Genomic DNA, 20800 nt, shown 5'->3' with positions numbered 1-20800 from the left:
TGTTATATTATGTTGTATTATATTATATATTATGTTGTATTATATTATGTTGTGTTATATTATGCTGTGTTATATTATGTTGTGTTATATTATGTTGTGTTATATTATGTTGTATTATATTATGTTGTGTTTATTATGTGTGTTATATTATGTTGTGTTATATTATATGTGTTGTGTTATATTATGTTGTGTTATATTATGTTGTGTTATATTATGTTGTGTTATATTATGTTGTATTATATTATGTTGTGTTATATTATGTTGTGTTGTGTTATATTATGTTGTGTTATATTATGATGTGTTATATTATGTTGTATTATATTATGTTGTGTTATATTATGTTGTGTTATATTATGTTGTGTTATATTATGATGTGTTATATTATGTTGTGTTATATTATATTTATATTATGTATTATGCTGTGTTATATTATGTTGTGTTATATTATGTTGTGTTATATTATGTTGTGTTATATTATGTTGTGTTATATTATGTTGTGTTATATTATGCTGTGTTATATATATGTTGTGTTATATTATGTTTTGTATTGTGTTATATTATGTTGTGTTATATTATGTTATGCTGTGTTATATTATGCTGTGTTATATTATGTTGTGTTATATTATGTTGTGTTATATTATGTTGTGTTATATTATGTTGTGTTATATTATGTTTTGTATTGTGTTATAATATATTTGTGTTATATTATGTTGTGTTATATTATATATTGTGTTGTGTTATATTATGTTGTGTTATATTATATTATGTTGTGTTATATTATGTTTTTATATTATGTTGTGTTATATTATGTTGTATTATATTATGTTGTGTTATATTATGTTTTGTATTGTGTTATATTATGTTGTGTTATATTATGTTATGCTGTGTTATATTATGCTGTGTTATATTATGTTGTGTTATATTATGTTGTGTTATATTATGTTGTGTTGTGTTATATTATGTTTTGTATTGTGTTATATTATGTTGTGTTATATTATGTTGTGTTATATTATGTTGTGTTATATTGTGTTGTGTTATATTATGTTGTGTTATATTATATTATGTTGTGTTATATTATGTTTTGTATTGTGTTATATTATGCTGTGTTATATTATGTTGTGTTATATTATGTTGTATTATATTATGTTGTGTTATATTATGTTTTGTATTGTGTTATATTATGTTGTGTTATATTATGTTATGCTGTGTTATATTATGCTGTGTTATATTATGTTGTGTTATATTATGTTGTGTTATATTATGTTGTGTTGTGTTATATTATGTTTTGTATTGTGTTATATTATGTTGTGTTATATTATGTTGTGTTATATTATGTTGTGTTATATTGTGTTGTGTTATATTATGTTGTGTTATATTATATTATGTTGTGTTATATTATGTTTTGTATTGTGTTATATTATGCTGTGTTATATTATGTTGTGTTATATTATGTTGTATTATATTATGTTGTGTTATATTATGTTTTGTATTGTGTTATATTATGTTGTGTTATATTGTGTTGTGTTATATTATGTTATGCTGTGTTGTGTTATATTATGTTGTGTTATATTATGTTGTATTATATTATGTTGTGTTATATTATGTTTTGTATTGTGTTATATTATGTTGTGTTATATTGTGTTGTGTTATATTATGTTGTGTTGTGTTGTGTTATATTATGTTGTGTTATATTATGTTGTGTTATATTATGTTGTGTTATATTATGCTGTGTTATATTATGTTGTGTTATATTATGTTGTGTTATATTATGATGTGTTGTGTTATATTATGTTGTGTTATATTATGTTGTGTGTTATATTATGTTGTGTTATATTATGTTGTGTTATATTATGTTGTGTTATATTATGTTGTGTTATATTATGTTGTGTTATATTATGTTGTGTTATATTATGTTGTGTTATATTATGTTGTGTTATATTATGTTGTGTTATATTATGTTGTGTTATATTATGTTGTGTTGTGTTATATTATGTTGTGTTATATTATGTTGTGTTATATTATGTTGTGTTTATTATGTTGTGTTATATTATGTTGTATTATTATGTTGTGTTGTGTTATATTATGTTGTGTTATATTATGTTGTGTTATATTATTTATGTTGTGTTATATTATGTTGTGTTATATTATGTTGTGTTATATTATGTTGTGTTATATTATGTTGTGTTATATTATGTTGTGTTATATTATGTTGTATTATATTATAATGTGTTGTGTAATATTATGTTGTGTTATATTATGATGTGTTATATTATGTTGTGTTATATTATGTTGTGGTGTGTTATATTATGCTGTATTATATTATGCTGTATTATATTATGTTGTGTTATATTATGTTGTATTATATTATGTTGTGTTATATTATGCTGTATTATATTATGTTGTGTTATATTATGTTGTGTTATGTTATATTATGCTGTATTATATTATGTTGTGTTTATTATGGTGTGTTATATTATGTTGTGTTATATTATGTTGTGTTATATTATTTGTGTTATATTATGTTGTGTTATATTATGTTGTGTTATATTATGTTGTATTATATTATAATGTGTTGTGTGATATTATGTTGTGTTGTGTTATATTATGTTGTGTTATATTATGTTGTGTTATATTATGTTGTATTATATTATGTTGTGTTATATTATGTTGTATTATATTATGTTGTATTATATTATGTTGTGTTATATTATGTTTTGTATTATATTATGTTGTATTATATTATGTTGTGTTATATTATGTTGTATTATATTATAATGTGTTGTGTGATATTATGTTGTGTTGTGTTATATTATGTTGTGTTATATTATGTTGTGTTATATTATGCTGTATTATATTATGTTGTGTTTATTATGTTGTGTTATATTATGTTGTATTATATTATGTTGTGTTATATTATGTTTTGTATTGTGTTATATTATGTTGTGTTATATTATGTTGTGTTATATTATGTTGTGTTATAGTATGTTGTGTTATATTATATATTATGTTGTGTTATATTATGTTGTATTTATATTATGTTGTGTTATATTATGTTTTGTATTGTTTATATTATGTTGTGTTATATTATGTTGTGTTATATTATGTTGTGTTATATTATGTTGTGTTATATTATGTTGTGTTATATTATGTTGTGTTATATTATGTTGTGTTGTGTTATATTATGTTGTGTTATATTATGTTGTGTTATATTATGTTGTGTTATATTATGTTGTGTTGTGTTATATTATGTTGTGTTATATTATGTTGTGTTATATTATGTTGTGTTATATTATGTTGTGTTATATTATGTTGTGTTATATTATGTTGTGTTATATTATGTTGTTGTATATTATGTGTATTATATTATGTTGTGTTATATTATGTTGTGTTATATTATATTATATTATGTTGTGTTATATTATGTTGTGTTATATTATGTTGTGTTGTGTTATATTATGTTGTGTTATATTATGTTGTGTTATATTATTTATGTTATGTGTGTTATATTATGTTGTGTTATATTATGTTGTGTTATATTATATTATGTTGTGTTATATTATGTTGTGTTATATTATGTTGTGTTATATTATGTTGTGTTATATTATGTTGTGTTATATTATGTTGTGTTATATTATGTTGTGTTATATTATGTTGTGTTATATTATGTTGTGTTATATTATGCTGTATTATATTATGTTGTGTTATATTATGTTTTGTATTGTGTTATATTATGTTGTGTTATATTATGATGTGTTATATTATGTTGTGTTATATTATGTTGTGTTATATTATGTTTTGTATTGTGTTATATTATGTTGTGTTATATTATGTTGTGTTATATTATATTATGTTGTTATATTATGTTGTGTTATATTATGTTGTTATGTTGTATATTATGTTTTGTATTGTTATATTATGTTGTGTTATATTATGTTGTGTTATATTATGTTGTGTTGTGTTTATTATGTTGTGTTATATTATGTTGTGTTATATTATGTGTATTGTGTTATATTATGTTGTGTTATATTATGTTGTGTTATATTATGTTGTGTTATATTATGTTGTGTTATATTATGTTGTGTTATTATATGTTGTGTTATATTATATTGTGTTATATTATGTTGTGTTATATTATGTTGTGTTATATTATGTTGTGTTATATTATGTTGTGTTATATTATGTTGTGTTGTGTTATATTATGTTGTGTTATATTATGTGTTGTGTTATATTATGTTGTGTTATATTATGCTGTTGTATTATGTTGTGTTATATTATGTTGTGTTATATTATGTTGTATTATATTATGTTGTGTTATATTATGATGTGTTATATTATGTTGTGTTATATTATGTTGTGTTATATTATGTTGTGTTATATTATGTTGTATTATTATGTTGTGTTATATTATGTTGTGTTATATTATGTTGTGTTATATTATGTTGTGTTATATTATGTATTATATTATGTTGTTTTTTATGGTGTGTTATATTATGTTGTGTTATATTATGTTTTGTGTGTTATATTATGTTGTGTTATATTATGTTGTGTTATATTATGTTGTGTTATATTATAATGTGTTGTGTTATATTATGTTGTGTTGTGTTATATTATGTTGTGTTATATTATGTTGTGTTATATTATGTTGTGTTATATTATGTTGTATTATATTATAATGTGTTGTGTAATATTATGTTGTGTTATATTATGATGTGTTATATTATGTTGTGTTATATTATGTTGTGGTGTGTTATATTATGCTGTATTATATTATGCTGTGTTATATTATGTTGTGTTATATTATGTTGTGTTGTTATATTATGTGTGTTGTGTTATATTATGTTGTGTTATATTATGTTGTGTTATATTATGTTGTGTTATATTATGTTGTGTTATATTATGTTGTGTTATATTATGTTGTGTTATATTATGTTGTGTTATATTATGCTGTGTTGTGTTATATTATGCTGTATTATATTATGTTGTGTTATATTATGTTGTGTTATATTATGCTGTATTATATTATGTTGTGTTATATTATGTTGTGTTATATTATGTTGTGTTGTGTTATATTATGTTGTGTTATATTATGTTGTGTTATATTATATTATGTTGTGTTATATTATGTTGTGTTATATTATGTTGTGTTATATTATGTTGTGTTATATTATAATGTGTTGTGTGATATTATGTTGTGTTGTGTTATATTATGTTGTGTTATATTATGTTGTGTTATATTATGTTGTATTATATTATGTTGTGTTATATTATGTTGTATTATATTATGTTGTGTTGTGTTATATTATGCTGTATTATATTATGTTGTGTTATATTATGTTGTGTTATATTATGTTTTGTATTGTGTTATATTATGTTGTGTTATATTATGTTTATTGTGTTATATTATGTTGTGTTATATTATGTTGTGTTATATTATGTTGTGTTGTGTTATATTATGTTGTGTTATATTATGTTGTGTTGTGTTATATTATTTGTATTATATTATGTTTGTTTATATTATGTTGTGTTATATTATGTTGTGTTATATTATGTTGTGTTATATTATGCTGTATTATATTATGTTGTGTTATATTATGTTGTGTTATATTATGTTGTGTTGTGTTTATTATGGTGTGTTATATTATGTTGTATTATATTATGTTGTGTTATATTATGTTGTGTTATATTATGTTGTGTTTATTATGGTGTGTTATATTATGTTGTGTTGTGTTATATTATGTTGTGTTGTGTTATATTATGTTGTGTTATATTATGTTGTGTTATATTATGTTGTATTATATTATGTTGTGTTATATTATGTTGTGTTATATTATGTTGTATTATATTATGTTGTGTTATATTATGTTGTATTATATTATGTTGTATTATATTATGTTGTGTTGTGTTATATTATGCTGTATTATATTATGTTGTGTTTATTATGGTGTGTTATATTATGTTGTGTTATATTATGTTGTGGTGTGTTATATTATTCTGTGTTATATTATGTTGTGTTATATTATGTTGTATTATATTATAATGTGTTGTGTGATATTATGTTTTGTTGTTTTATATTATGTTGTGTTATATTATGTTGTGTTATATTATATTATGTTGTATTATATTATGTTGTGTTATATTATGTTGTGTTATATTATGTTGTGTTATATTATGTTGTGTTGTGTTATATTATGTTGTGTTATATTATGTTGTGTTATATTATGTTGTGTTATATTATGTTGTGTTATATTATAATGTGTTGTGTGATATTATGTTGTGTTGTGTTATATTATGTTGTGTTATATTATGTTGTGTTATATTATGTTGTGTTATATTATGTTGTATTATATTATGTTGTGTTATATTATGTTGTGTTGTGTTATATTATGCTGTATTATATTATGTTGTGTTTATTATGTTGTGTTATATTATGTTGTATTATATTATGTTGTGTTATATTATGTTTTGTATTGTTTATATTATGTTGTGTTATATTATGTTGTTTATATTATGTTGTGTTATAGTATGTTGTGTTATATTATGTTGTGTTATATTATGTTTGTGTTATATTATGTTGTGTTATATTATGTTGTGTTATATTATGTTGTGTTATATTATGTTGTGTTATATTATGTTGTGTTATATTATGTTGTGTTATATTATGTTGTTATATTATGTTGTGTTATATTATGTTGTGTTATATTATGTTGTGTTGTGTTATATTATGTTGTGTTATATTATGTTGTGTTATATTATGTTGTGTTATATTATGTTGTGTTATATTATGCTGTGTTGTGTTATATTATGTTGTGTTATATTATGTTGTGTTATATTATGTTGTGTTATATTATGTTGTGTTATATTATGTTGTGTTATATTATGTTGTTTATATTATGTTGTGTTATATTATGCTGTGTTATATTATGCTGTATTATATTATGTTGTGTTATATTATGTTGTGTTATATTATGTTGTATTATATTATGTTGTGTTATATTATGTTGTGTTATATTATGTTGTGTTGTGTTATATTATGTTGTGTTATATTATGTTGTGTTATATTATATTATGTTGTGTTATATTATGTTGTGTTATATTATGTTGTGTTATATTATAATGTGTTGTGTGATATTATGTTGTGTTGTGTTATATTATGTTGTGTTATATTATGTTGTGTTATATTATGTTGTATTATATTATGTTGTGTTATATTATGTTGTATTATATTATGTTGTATTATATTATGTTGTGTTGTGTTATATTATGCTGTATTATATTATGTTGTGTTTATTATGTTGTGTTATATTATGTTGTATTATATTATGTTGTGTTGTGTTATATTATGTTGTATTATATTATGTTGTATTATATTATGTTGTGTTGTGTTATATTATGCTGTGTTATATTATGTTGTGTTATATTATGCTGTATTATATTATGTTGTATTATATTATGTTGTGTTATATTATGTTGTGTTTATTATGGTGTGTTATATTATGCTGTATTATATTATGTTGTGTTGTGTTATATTATGCTGTATTATATTATGGTTTATATTGTGTTATATTATGTTGTGTTATATTATGTTGTGTTATATTATGTTGTGTTATATTATGCTGTATTATATTATGTTGTGTTATATTATGTTGTGTTATATTATGTTTTATATTGTGTTATATTATGTTGTGTTATATTATGTTGTGTTATATTATGTTGTGTTGTGTTATATTATGTTGTGTTATATTATGCTGTGTTGTGTTATGTTGTGTTATATTATGTTTTGTATTGTGTTATATTATGTTGTGTTATATTATGTTGTGTTATATTATGTTGTGTTGTGTTTTATTATGATGTGTTATATTATGTTGTGTTGTGTTTATTATGGTGTGTTATATTATGTTGTATTATATTATAATGTGTTGTGTGATATTATGTTGTGTTGTGTTATATTATGTTGTGTTATATTATGTTGTGTTATATTATGTTGTATTATATTATGTTGTGTTATATTATGTTGTGTTATATTATGTTGTATTATATTATGTTGTGTTATATTATGTTGTATTATATTATGTTGTGTTTATTATGGTGTGTTATATTATGTTGTATTATATTATAATGTGTTGTGTTATATTATGTTGTGTTTATTATGGTGTGTTATATTATGTTGTATTATATTATAATGTGTTGTGTGATATTATGTTGTGTTGTGTTATATTATGTTGTGTTATATTATGTTGTGTTATATTATGTTGTGTTATATTATGTTGTATTATATTATAATGTGTTGTGTGATATTATGTTGTGTTGTGTTATATTATGTTGTGTTATATTATGTTGTGTTATATTATGTTGTATTATATTATGCTGTATTATATTATGTTGTGTTATATTATGTTGTGTTATATTATGTTGTGTTATATTATGTTGTATTATATTATGCTGTATTATATTATGTTGTGTTATATTATGTTGTGTTATATTATGTTGTATTATATTATGTTGTGTTATATTATGTTTTGTTTGTTTATATTATGTTGTGTTATATTATGTTATGTTATATTATGTTGTGTTATATTATGTTGTGTTATATTATGTTGTGTTATATTATGTTGTGTTATATTATGTTGTGTTATATTATGTTGTGTTATATTATGTTGTGTTATATTATGTTGTGTTATATTATGTTTTGTATTGTGTTATATTATGTTGTGTTATATTATGTTGTGTTATATTATGTTGTGTTATAGTATGTTGTGTTATATTATGTTGTGTTATATTATGTTGTGTTATATTATGTTGTGTTATATTATGTTGTGTTGTGTTATATTATGTTGTGTTATATTATGTTGTGTTATATTATGTTGTGTTATATTATGTTGTGTTATATTATGCTGTGTTGTGTTATATTATGTTGTGTTATATTATGTTGTGTTATATTATGTTGGGTTATATTATGTTGTGTTGTGTTATATTATGTTGTGTTATATTATGTTGTGTTATATTATGTTGTGTTGTGTTTATTATGGTGTGTTATATTATGCTGTATTATATTATGGTTTGTATTGTGTTATATTATGCTGTATTATATTATGTTGTGTTATATTATGTTGTGTTATATTATGTTGTGTTATATTATGCTGTATTATATTATGTTGTGTTATATTATGTTGTGTTATATTATGTTTTATATTGTGTTATATTATGTTGTGTTATATTATGTTGTGTTATATTATGTTGTGTTATATTATGTTGTGTTATATTATGTGTTATATTATTATGTTGTGTTATATTATGTTTTTATATTATTTATGTATATTATGTTGTGTTATATTATGTTGTGTTGTATTGTATTATGTTGTGTTATATTATGTTGTGTTATATTATGTTATGTTATATTATGTTGTGTTATATTATATTATGTTATATTATGTGTGTTATATTATGTTGTGTTATATTATGTTGTTTTATTATGTTGTGTTATATTATGTTTTGTATTGTGTTATATTATGATGTGTTATATTATGTTGTGTTGTGTTATATTATGCTGTGTTATATTATGCTGTGTTGTGTTATATTATGTTGTGTTGTATTATGTTGTGTTATATTATGTTGTGTTGTGTTATATTATGTTGTGTTATATTATGTTGTGTTATATTATGTTGTGTTATATTATGTTGTGTTATATTATGCTGTGTTGTGTTATATTATGTTGTGTTATATTATGTTGTGTTATAGTATGTTGTGTTATATTATGTTGTGTTATATTATGTTGTGTTATATTATGTTGTGTTATATTATGTTGTGTTATATTATGCTGTGTTGTGTTATATTATGCTGTATTATATTATGTTGTGTTATATTATGTTGTGTTATATTATGCTGTATTATATTATGTTGTGTTATATTATGTTGTGTTATATTATGTTGTGTTGTGTTATATTATGTTGTGTTATATTATGTTGTGTTATATTATATTATGTTGTGTTATATTATGTTGTGTTATATTATATTATGTTGTGTTATATTATGTTGTGTTATATTATGTTGTGTTATATTATGTTGTGTTATATTATATTATGTTGTGTTATATTATGTTGTATTATATTATGTTGTGTTGTGTTATATTATGCTGTATTATATTATGGTTTATATTGTGTTATATTATGTTGTGTTATATTATGTTGTGTTATATTATGTTGTGTTATATTATGCTGTATTATATTATGTTGTGTTATATTATGTTGTGTTATATTATGTTTTATATTGTGTTATATTATGTTGTGTTATATTATGTTGTGTTATATTATGTTGTGTTGTGTTATATTATGTTGTGTTATATTATGCTGTGTTGTGTTATGTTGTGTGATATTATGTTTTGTATTGTGTTATATTATGTTGTGTTATATTATGTTGTGTTGTGTTATATTATGGTGTGTTATATTATGTTGTATTATATTATGTTGTATTATATTATGTTGTGTTATATTATGTTGTGTTATATTATGTTGTATTATATTATGTTGTTATATTATGTTGTATTATATTATGTTGTATTATATTATGTTGTATTATATTATGTTGTGTTATATTATGTTGTGTTATATTATGTTGTGTTATATTATGTTGTATTATATTATGTTGTATTATATTATGTTGTATTATATTATGTTGTGTTATATTATGTTGTGTTATATTATGTTGTGTTATATTATGTTGTGTTATATTATGTTGTATTATATTATGTTGTGTTATATTATGTTGTATTATATTATGTTGTGTTATATTATGTTTATATTATTATATTATGTTGTGTTATATTATGTTGTATTATATTATATTGTGTTATATTATGTTGTATTATATTATGTTGTGTTATATTATGTTGTATTATATTATGTTGTGTTATATTATGTTTATATTATGTTGTATTATATTATGTTGTTTATATTATGTTGTGTTATATTATGTTGTGTTATATTATGTTGTGTTATATTATGTTGTATTATATTATGTTGTATTATATTATGTTGTGTTATATTATGTTGTGTTATATTATGTTGTATTATATTATGTTGTGTTATATTATGTTGTGTTATATTATGTTGTGTTATATTATGTTGTGTTGTGTTTATTATGGTGTGTTATATTATGTTGTATTATATTATAATGTGTTGTGTGATATTATGTTGTGTTGTGTTATATTATGTTGTGTTATATTATGTTGTGTTATATTATGTTGTATTATATTATAATGTGTTGTGTGATATTATGTTGTGTTGTGTTATATTATGTTGTGTTATATTATGTTGTGTTATATTATGTTGTATTATATTATGCTGTATTATATTATGTTGTGTTATATTATGTTGTGTTATATTATGTTGTATTATATTATGTTGTGTTATATTATGTTGTGTTATATTATGTTGTGTTATATTATGTTGTATTATATTATGTTGTATTATATTATGCTGTATTATATTATGTTGTGTTATATTATGTTGTGTTATATTATGTTGTATTATATTATGTTGTGTTATATTATGTTTTGTATTGTGTTATATTATGTTGTGTTATATTATGTTGTGTTATATTATGTTGTGTTATAGTATGTTGTGTTATATTATGTTGTGTTATATTATGTTGTGTTATATTATGTTGTGTTATATTATGTTGTGTTATATTATGTTGTGTTATATTATGTTTTGTATTGTGTTATATTATGTTGTGTTATATTATGTTGTGTTATATTATGTTGTGTTATATTATGTTGTGTTATATTATGTTGTGTTATATTATGTTGTGTTATATTATGCTGTGTTGTGTTATATTATGTTGTGTTATATTATGTTGTGTTATATTATGTTGTGTTATATTATGTTGTGTTATATTATGCTGTGTTGTGTTATATTATGCTGTATTATATTATGTTGTGTTATATTATGTTGTGTTATATTATGCTATTTATATTATGTTGTGTTATATTATGTTGTGTTATATTATGTTGTATTATATTATGTTGTGTTGTGTTTATTATGGTCTGTTATATTATGTTGTATTATATTATGTTGTATTATATTATAATGTGTTGTGTTATATTATGCTGTATTATATTATGGTTTGTATTGTGTTATATTATGCTGTGTTATATTATGGTTTGTATTGTGTTATATTATGCTGTATTATATTATGTTGTGTTATATTATGTTGTGTTATATTATGTTGTGTTATATTATGCTGTATTATATTATGTTGTGTTATATTATGTTGTGTTATATTATGTTTTATATTGTGTTATATTATGTTGTGTTATATTATGTTGTGTTATATTATGTTGTGTTGTGTTATATTATGTTGTGTTATATTATGCTGTGTTGTGTTATGTTGTGTGATATTATGTTTTGTATTGTGTTATATTATGTTGTGTTATATTATGTTGTGTTGTGTTGTATTATGTTGTATTATATTATGTTGTGTTATATTATGTTGTGTTATATTATGTTATGTTATATTATGTTGTGTTATATTATGCTGTGTTATATTATGCTGTGTTGTGTTTTATTATGTTGTGTTATATTATGTTTTGTATTGTGTTATATTATGATGTGTTATATTATGTTGTGTTGTGTTATATTATGCTGTGTTATATTATGCTGTGTTGTGTTATATTATGTTGTGTTGTATTATGTTGTATTATATTATGTTGTGTTATATTATGTTGTGTTATATTATGTTATGTTATATTATGTTGTGTTATATTATGTTGTGTTGTGTTATATTATGCTGTGTTATATTATGCTGTGTTGTGTTATATTATGTTGTGTTATATTATGCTGTATTATATTATGTTGTGTTATATAATGTTGTGTTATATTATGCTGTATTATATTATGTTGTGTTATATTATGTTGTGTTATATTATGTTTTATATTGTGTTATATTATGTTGTGTTATATTATGTTGTGTTATATTATGTTGTGTTGTGTTATATTATGTTGTGTTATATTATGTTGTGTTATATTATGTTGTGTTATATTATGCTGTGTTGTGTTATGTTGTGTGATATTATGTTTTGTATTGTGTTATATTATGTTGTGTTATATTATGTTGTGTTGTGTTATATTATGTTGTGTTATATTATGATGTGTTATATTATGCTGTGTTATATTATAATGTGTTGTGTTGTATTATGTTGTATTATATTATGTTGTGTTATATTATGTTGTGTTATATTATGTTATGTTATATTATGCTGTGTTATATTATGTTGTGTTATATTATGCTGTGTTATATTATGGTGTGTTATATTATGCTGTGTTATATTATGTTGTGTTATATTATGATGTGTTATATTATGTTGTGTTATATTATGTTGTGTTATATTATATATTATGTTGTATTATATTATGTTGTGTTATATTATGATGTGTTATATTATGTTGTGTTATATTATGATGTGTTATATTATGTTGTGTTATATTATGTTGTGTTATATTATGATGTGTTATATTATGTTGTGTTATATTATGATGTGTTATATTATGATGTGTTATATTATGTTGTGTTATATTATGATGTGTTATATTATGTTGTGTTATATTATGTTGTGTTGTATTATGTTGTATTATATTATGTTGTGTTATATTATGTTGTGTTATATTATGTTATGTTATATTATGTTGTGTTGTGTTATATTATGTTGTGTTATATTATGTTGTATTATATTATGTTATTATATGTTATATTATGTTGTATTATATTATGTTATGTTATATTATGTGTGTGTTGTGTTATATTATGTTGTGTTATATTATGTTGTGTTTGTTATTATTATGTTGTGTTATATTATGTTGTGTTATATTATGTTGTGTTATATTATGCTGTGTTATATTATGTTGTGTTATATTATGTTGTGTTATATTATGTTGTGTTTTGTGATATTATGTTGTGTTGTGTTATATTATGTTGTGTTATATTATGTTGTGTTATATTATGTTGTGTTATATTATGTTGTGTTATATTATGTTGTGTTATATTATGTGTGTTGTGTTATATTATGTTGTGTTATATTATGTTGTGTTATATTATGATGTGTTGTGTTATATTATGTTGTGTTATATTATGTTGTGTTATATTATGTTATGTTGTGTTATATTATGCTGTGTTATATTATGTTGTGTTATATTATGTTGTGTTATATTATATTATGTTGTGTTATATTATGTTGTGTTATCTTATATTATGTTGTGTTATATTATGTTTTATATTATGTTGTTATATTATGTTGTGTTTATGTTATATTATGTTGTGTTATATTATGTTGTGTTATATTATGTTGTGTTTATATTATGTTGTGTTGTGTTATATTATGTTGTGTTATATTATGTTGTGTTATATTATATTATGCTGTGTTGTGTTATATTATGTTTTGTATTATGTGTGTTATATTATGTTGTGTTATATTATGTTGTGTTATATTATGTTGTGTTATATTATGTTGTGTTGTGTTATATTATGTTGTGTTATATTATGCTGTGTTGTGTTATATTATATTATGTTGTGTTATATTATGTTGTGTTATATTATGTTGTGTTGTGTTATATTATGTTGTGTTATATTATGCTGTGTTATATTATATTATGCTGTGTTATATTATGTTTTGTATTGTGTTATATTATGTTGTGTTATATTATGTTGTGTTGTGTTATATTATGTTTTGTATTGTGTTATATTATGTTGTGTTATATTATGTTGTGTTTGTGTTATATTATGTTGTATTATGTTATATTATGTTGTGTTATATTATGTTGTATTATATTATGTTGTGTTATATTATGTTTATGTTGTGTTATATTATGTTGTATTATATTATGTTGTGTTATATTATGTTGTGTTGTGTTGTGTTATATTATGTTGTGTTATATTATGTTGTGTTATATTATGTTGTGTTATATTATGTTGTATTATATTATAATGTGTTGTGTTATATTATGTTGTGTTGTGTTATATTATGTTGTGTTATATTATGTTGTATTATATTATGTTGTGTTATATTATGTTGTATTATATTATGTTGTGTTATATTATGTTGTGTTATATTATGTTGTGTTATATTATGTTGTGTTATATTATGTTGTGTTATATTATGTTGTGTTATATTATGTTGTGTTATATTATGTTGTATTATATTATGATGTGTTATATGTGTATTATATTATATTATTATGATTGTGATGTTTGTGTTATATTATGTTGTGTTGTGTTATATTATGTTGTGTTATATTATGATGTGTTATATTATGATGTGTTGTGTTATATTATGTTATGTTATATTATGTTGTGTTATATTATGTTGTGTTATATTATTCTGTGTTATATTATGTTGTGTTGTATTATGCTGTGTTGTATTATGCTGTGTTGTATTATGCTGTGTGTCACGTTCATTATAAAGATCGGACCAAGGCGCATTGTGGTATGCGTACATTCTTATTTATTTAAAGTATGAACACTGACAAACTAACAAAATAACAAAACGAAATGTGAAGCTATACAAACGAGTGCTGACAGGCAACTGCACATAGACAAGATCCCAAAAACACCAAAGGGCAATGGCTACTTAAATATGATCCCCAATCAGAGACAACGATAAATAGCTGATTGGGAACCATATCAGGCAAACATAAGATTACAAAAAACCCTAGACCTACTAAACCCTAGACAAACAAAAACCCTAGACAATACAAAACTAGCATACCCACCCTAGTCACACCCTGACCTAACCAAAATATAAAGAAAACAGAGATATCTCAGGTCAGGGCGTGACACTGTGTTGTATTATGTTGTGTTGTGTAATGTTGTGTTATGTAATATTAAGTCATTGTGTAATGTATCTTACCCCTCCCATGAATTCACTCTCCTCCTCTCTGACCCTGGCCTGGTCCCACAGAGTGATCTCCAGCATGCGCTCTCTAAACTCCCTCCAGTGGACAGGCATGTACATGAACGTCTGGTTCCATTTAGGCTCCAGGGACTTCTTCACCGTTTTCGTTCTCCTTTTGCTTTTGTCACTAGAAGGAAGGATACAATATCCATTAAGATGATGGTTTAGGGCAGTAACACAGCGTTGGTATGCGACAGTAATGCAAACATGGTTTAGGACAGTAATACAACCATGGTATAAGACAGACAGTAATACAACCATGGTATAAGACAGTAATACAACCATGGTATAAGACAGGAAGTAATACAACCATGGTATAAGACAGACAGTAATACAACCATGGTATAAGACAGACAGTAATACAACCATAGTATAAGACAGGCAGTAATACAACCATGGTATAAGACAGACAGTAATACAACCATGGTATAAGACAGACAGTAATACAACCATGGAATAAGACAGTAATACAACCATGGTATAAGACAGACAGTAATACAACCATGGTATTAGACAGACAGTAATACAACCATGGTATAAGACAGACAGTAATACAACCATGGTATAAGACAGACAGTAATACAACCATGGTATAAGACAGTAATACAACCATGGTATAAGACGGTAATACAACCATGGTATAAGACAGACAGTAATACAACCATGGTATTAGACAGACAGTAATACAACCATGGTATAAGACAGTAATACAACCATGGTATAAGACAGACAGTAATACCACCATGGTATAAGACAGTAATACAACCATGCTAAGACAGTAATAAAACCATGGTACAAAGACAGTAATACAACCATGCTAAGACAGTAATACAACCATGGTATAAGACAGCCAGTAATACAACCATGGTATAAGACAGACAGTAATACAACCATGGTATAAGACAGACAGTAATACAACCATGGTATAAGACAGTAATACAACCATGGTATAAGACAGACAGTAATACAACCATGGTATAAGACAGACAGTAATACAACCATGGTATAAGACAGACAGTAATACCACCATGGTATAAGACAGTAATACAACCATGGTATAAGACAGTAATACAACCATGATATAAGACAGTAATACAACCATGGTATTAGCCAGCCAGTAATACAACCATGGTATAAGACAGTAATACAACCATGATATAAGACAGTAATACAACCATGGTATTAGCCAGACAGTAATACAACCATGGTATAAGACAGTAATACAACCATGGTATTAGCCAGACAGTAATACAACCATGGTATAAGACAGTAATACAACCATGGTATAAGACCGACAGTAATACAACCATGGTATTAGACAGACAGTAATACAACCATGGTATAAGACAGACAGTAATACAACCATGGTATAAGACAGACAGTAATACAACCATGGTATAAGACAGACAGTAATACAACCATGGTATAAGACAGACAGTAATACAACCATGGAATAAGACAGACAGTAATACAACCATGGTATAAGACAGTAATACAACCATGGTATAAGACAGTAATACAACCATGGTATAAGACAGCCAGTAATACAACCATGGTATAAGACAGGCAGTAATACAACCATGGTATAAGACAGAGAGTAATACAACCATGGTATAAGACAGTAATACAACCATGGTATAAGACAGACAGTAATACAACCATGGTATAAGACAGACAGTAATACAACCATGGTATAAGACAGTAATACAACCATGGTATAAGACAGACAGTAATACAACCATGGTATAAGACAGACAGTAATACATCCATGGTATAAGACAGACAGTAATACAACCATGGTATAAGACAGTAATACAACCATGGTATAAGACAGACAGTAATACAACCATGGTATAAGACAGACAGTAATACATCCATGGTATAAGACAGTTATACAACCATGGTAGAAAACATAAACATGGAATGATGTTGATTCCTACCTTCTGTCGGGGAGGAGGTATATTTTAACATAGGGGTTCCTGGGCCGGCCGTCTTCCCTAGAAGGAAATTCTTTAGCTCCCAGGATGGTGACTATGAGCTGGTGACCCACCTTGTCGTACCACAGTTTGACCTGGAGGGAGAGTAGAGTTGTGTTATTATGAGGTGAGGAACTCTGATGTATTGGGAGGGTCTAACATTAAAGCATAGCATATAGCAGTCTAGCAATACAGCACAGCAGTAGCTAATATGTATTTTAGTAAGAGTTTATTAGAAGCCAATGTCTGGAAGCCATATCATGCATCTAGACACAGGTGGTGGTTTCAAAGACTGATGTTGATGTTTTATTTGCAAACAAAAGATAAGTGATGGAAAACTATTCAAAATGCTTTATTCAGATTTCAAACTAATAAGAACATGCTTTGAAACTATTTAAAACTCAAAAGAAAATGCTTTGCTCTTTTTTTGCCAAACAAAATATGGTCAAGTGAAACAATTATCTAAGATTGAAAACACTAGTTGCACAACTGAGAGGCTCCCAAATTACAAAACAACATTTAATGCTGCAAACTTACCACAAGTTCGTGGCAAATTTGCTGCAAACTAAATAGTGTGCTACAAAATGTTGTTGAAGTTTGCAAATGTTTGCCACTAGTGGTGAATCCGCGGCAAACCTTTGGCAACAATAATATTTATTGCCATTAGTGGCAAACAGTTCGCTAGAGTTTTTTTTCTGGCAGACAATTCTCTCAAGATTCTATTTGAATATCTGGTAAACCTGTGGAAGCAACATTTAACACAAGAAGTTTCTGGTGAACACATGAGTTCCAAGACCAGTAACCATTTACGACCAATCAAGGGAATTAGAAAAATCTCTTGGAAAATGGAAACAAAGCTAGCTACAGTACCTACCAAAGTTGTCCGGTGAGTGTCTAATTATTAATGAAACTTCCAAATAAACTTGAACATCTTATTAGCTAAAAGCCTATTTAGCAATGTCATGTCTAATAGGATAGAGTGAAACCCATTTTGTTGATACCAGTTTCAATCTCTCAATGCCACTGACTGACTGGCTAGCATTTAGCTAGCTAACATTAGCTATTATATTTTTGCACAATTCATGTGATAGGTAGCTAGCTAACCACTGATTTGCCTTAACACATATTTTTAGCTGAATACGTTGGTGTTTTTTAATACCAATATGCATGTCAATATGCTTGTGTCACGGCTCTCTAGCATCTTAGCTAGCCTAGTAGCTAAGGTAGGTAACTAGCTAGCTAAGAACAAAATTTGTCAATTTGACATCAAAGCAAAACTTAATTTTTGCAGATGGATAACCTTCGCCTACCTGTGGTGTTGGAAGAGGCTGTTTAGGGAGGAAGATTCATCAACACCCTGGAAATATGTTTGTGGTGCACTACCTCGTAACGCTTTTTTGGAGTGATAAATGATCAAGCAAGTAAATGCATGTATTATTGTAATAAATGTAGCCCATACATTCATTTTACATTTACATTTTCTTTGTAACAAATAAAACTGCCGTTACTTTAAACTAGTAGCTAGCTCATCTTGATCATGAGTTGTTCCTTCTGTCTTTCTAGAAGCAATCAGTTACAAGGCAAAAAGACAGATTCAGGCCTTCCATCAAACTGAGGACAGAGAAATATGTGTTCAGCAGACAGGTCAAGTCTTCTTGCATGCACAGCTTTGAGATGTAAGTTACACTCTAAAATGCTGTGTTGTTTGGATGACCCAATTGCTGGGTTGCAGGCATTGGGTCAATAGTTATGTTGTTTTCTGTAACTACAGCCAGGTTGGGCTATGGATATTTCACCGAGCCAATGGGTTAATTCTCCCGCTACCAGCACGTGAAGTCCAGTACAATACTTACAAGTATTCTAGTTCTCATGTGACTGACGAGTGGAAAACGGCTAACATTATTTCAACAGACTAATAGTCTTTTGGCTGACTGAAAACTGTGACAATGGTAAGTAACAAACGTTACGAATTCTGAATTTGACGGTCATTCAGGTTAAATAGGTTGTCCTCAAGCTAGCTAATGTTAGCTTGAGTGTTAGCTAGCTAATGACCGTAAGCTAGGTAGCCATGTTCTGTGCTAATATCTCTGGCTGTTGTACCATTATCTATCTAGCTAACGTTAGGAAGCACAGTCCTGAGTGTCTCATTCCAATGCTAATATACTCCTAAGGCACTATTTATAACTCTGTTAAATTTACTTTTAATATGTTTTTTAGTGTATTTGTGCCTACAGTTCAGTACGTGGCATGTTTGCCTTTAGTTCACCTACTGAAGCGTGTTCTGGTACACTTTCATTCCATCACAACAATTTATTTTAAATACAAAGGTTACATTTTGGGGATTGTGAAAAGTGCTTTATGAACGAAATACAGTTATTAAGTAATGAGTCCATGTCCTTCATAGAGTCACCTTCAAAAGTAATATTTTACACTTGTTCTGTGTAACAATGTTTTAACCCAAAGGTAGACCATTATTGTATGGCAAACCGGCATGGTGTGTGTGATGTCACCTAAGATAGCTGAAGTGTGTCAGTGAATGTGAATATCTATTGACTAGCTCTGGCAGTGTCTGATAGACAGATCTGTGTTAATACCCTTTAAGACAGACAGTGTCATCGGCACGTATGCTTTGTTTTTCTCAGATTTCAATCTGTGTGTACATGAAGTTTAGCTTTAGTCTGATGTTTGGACTGTTTGATTCATGAAATAATATAAATAAATTCTAACAATCAATCCTATCTTATGTTTTTTATCTTGTCAAATAAAACATACTTAGACAATAGGGCTTTGTTTCAATGTGCTATTAAAAATGTGCTTATTTTAAATAGATTTTTTTTAAAACCTCATTAACCTACAGACAATACCCAATAATGACAACGCAAAA

General features: G+C 24.5%; 1 protein-coding gene across 1 annotated transcript in view; it reads right to left on the bottom strand.

Annotated features, from left to right (window-relative positions):
* LOC115127700 (regulating synaptic membrane exocytosis protein 2) overlaps positions 1-20800 on the bottom strand; it is a gene marked incomplete at its 5' end in the record, with an annotated part of 134535 nt that overhangs the window by 101945 nt on the left and 11790 nt on the right. Inside the window, 2 exons of the mRNA XM_065020070.1 lie at positions 15896-16067; positions 17881-18011. Of these exons, the coding sequence (XP_064876142.1) occupies positions 15896-16067; positions 17881-18011 (303 nt within the window). The remainder of the gene's footprint in view (positions 1-15895; positions 16068-17880; positions 18012-20800) is intronic.

This window comes from Oncorhynchus nerka, linkage group LG7 (genome assembly GCF_034236695.1).
Source record: "Oncorhynchus nerka isolate Pitt River linkage group LG7, Oner_Uvic_2.0, whole genome shotgun sequence".
Lineage (NCBI taxonomy): Eukaryota > Metazoa > Chordata > Actinopteri > Salmoniformes > Salmonidae > Oncorhynchus > Oncorhynchus nerka.
Note: the sequence above shows the minus strand (reverse complement) of the source record. Positions and strands in the feature narration are given on the sequence as shown.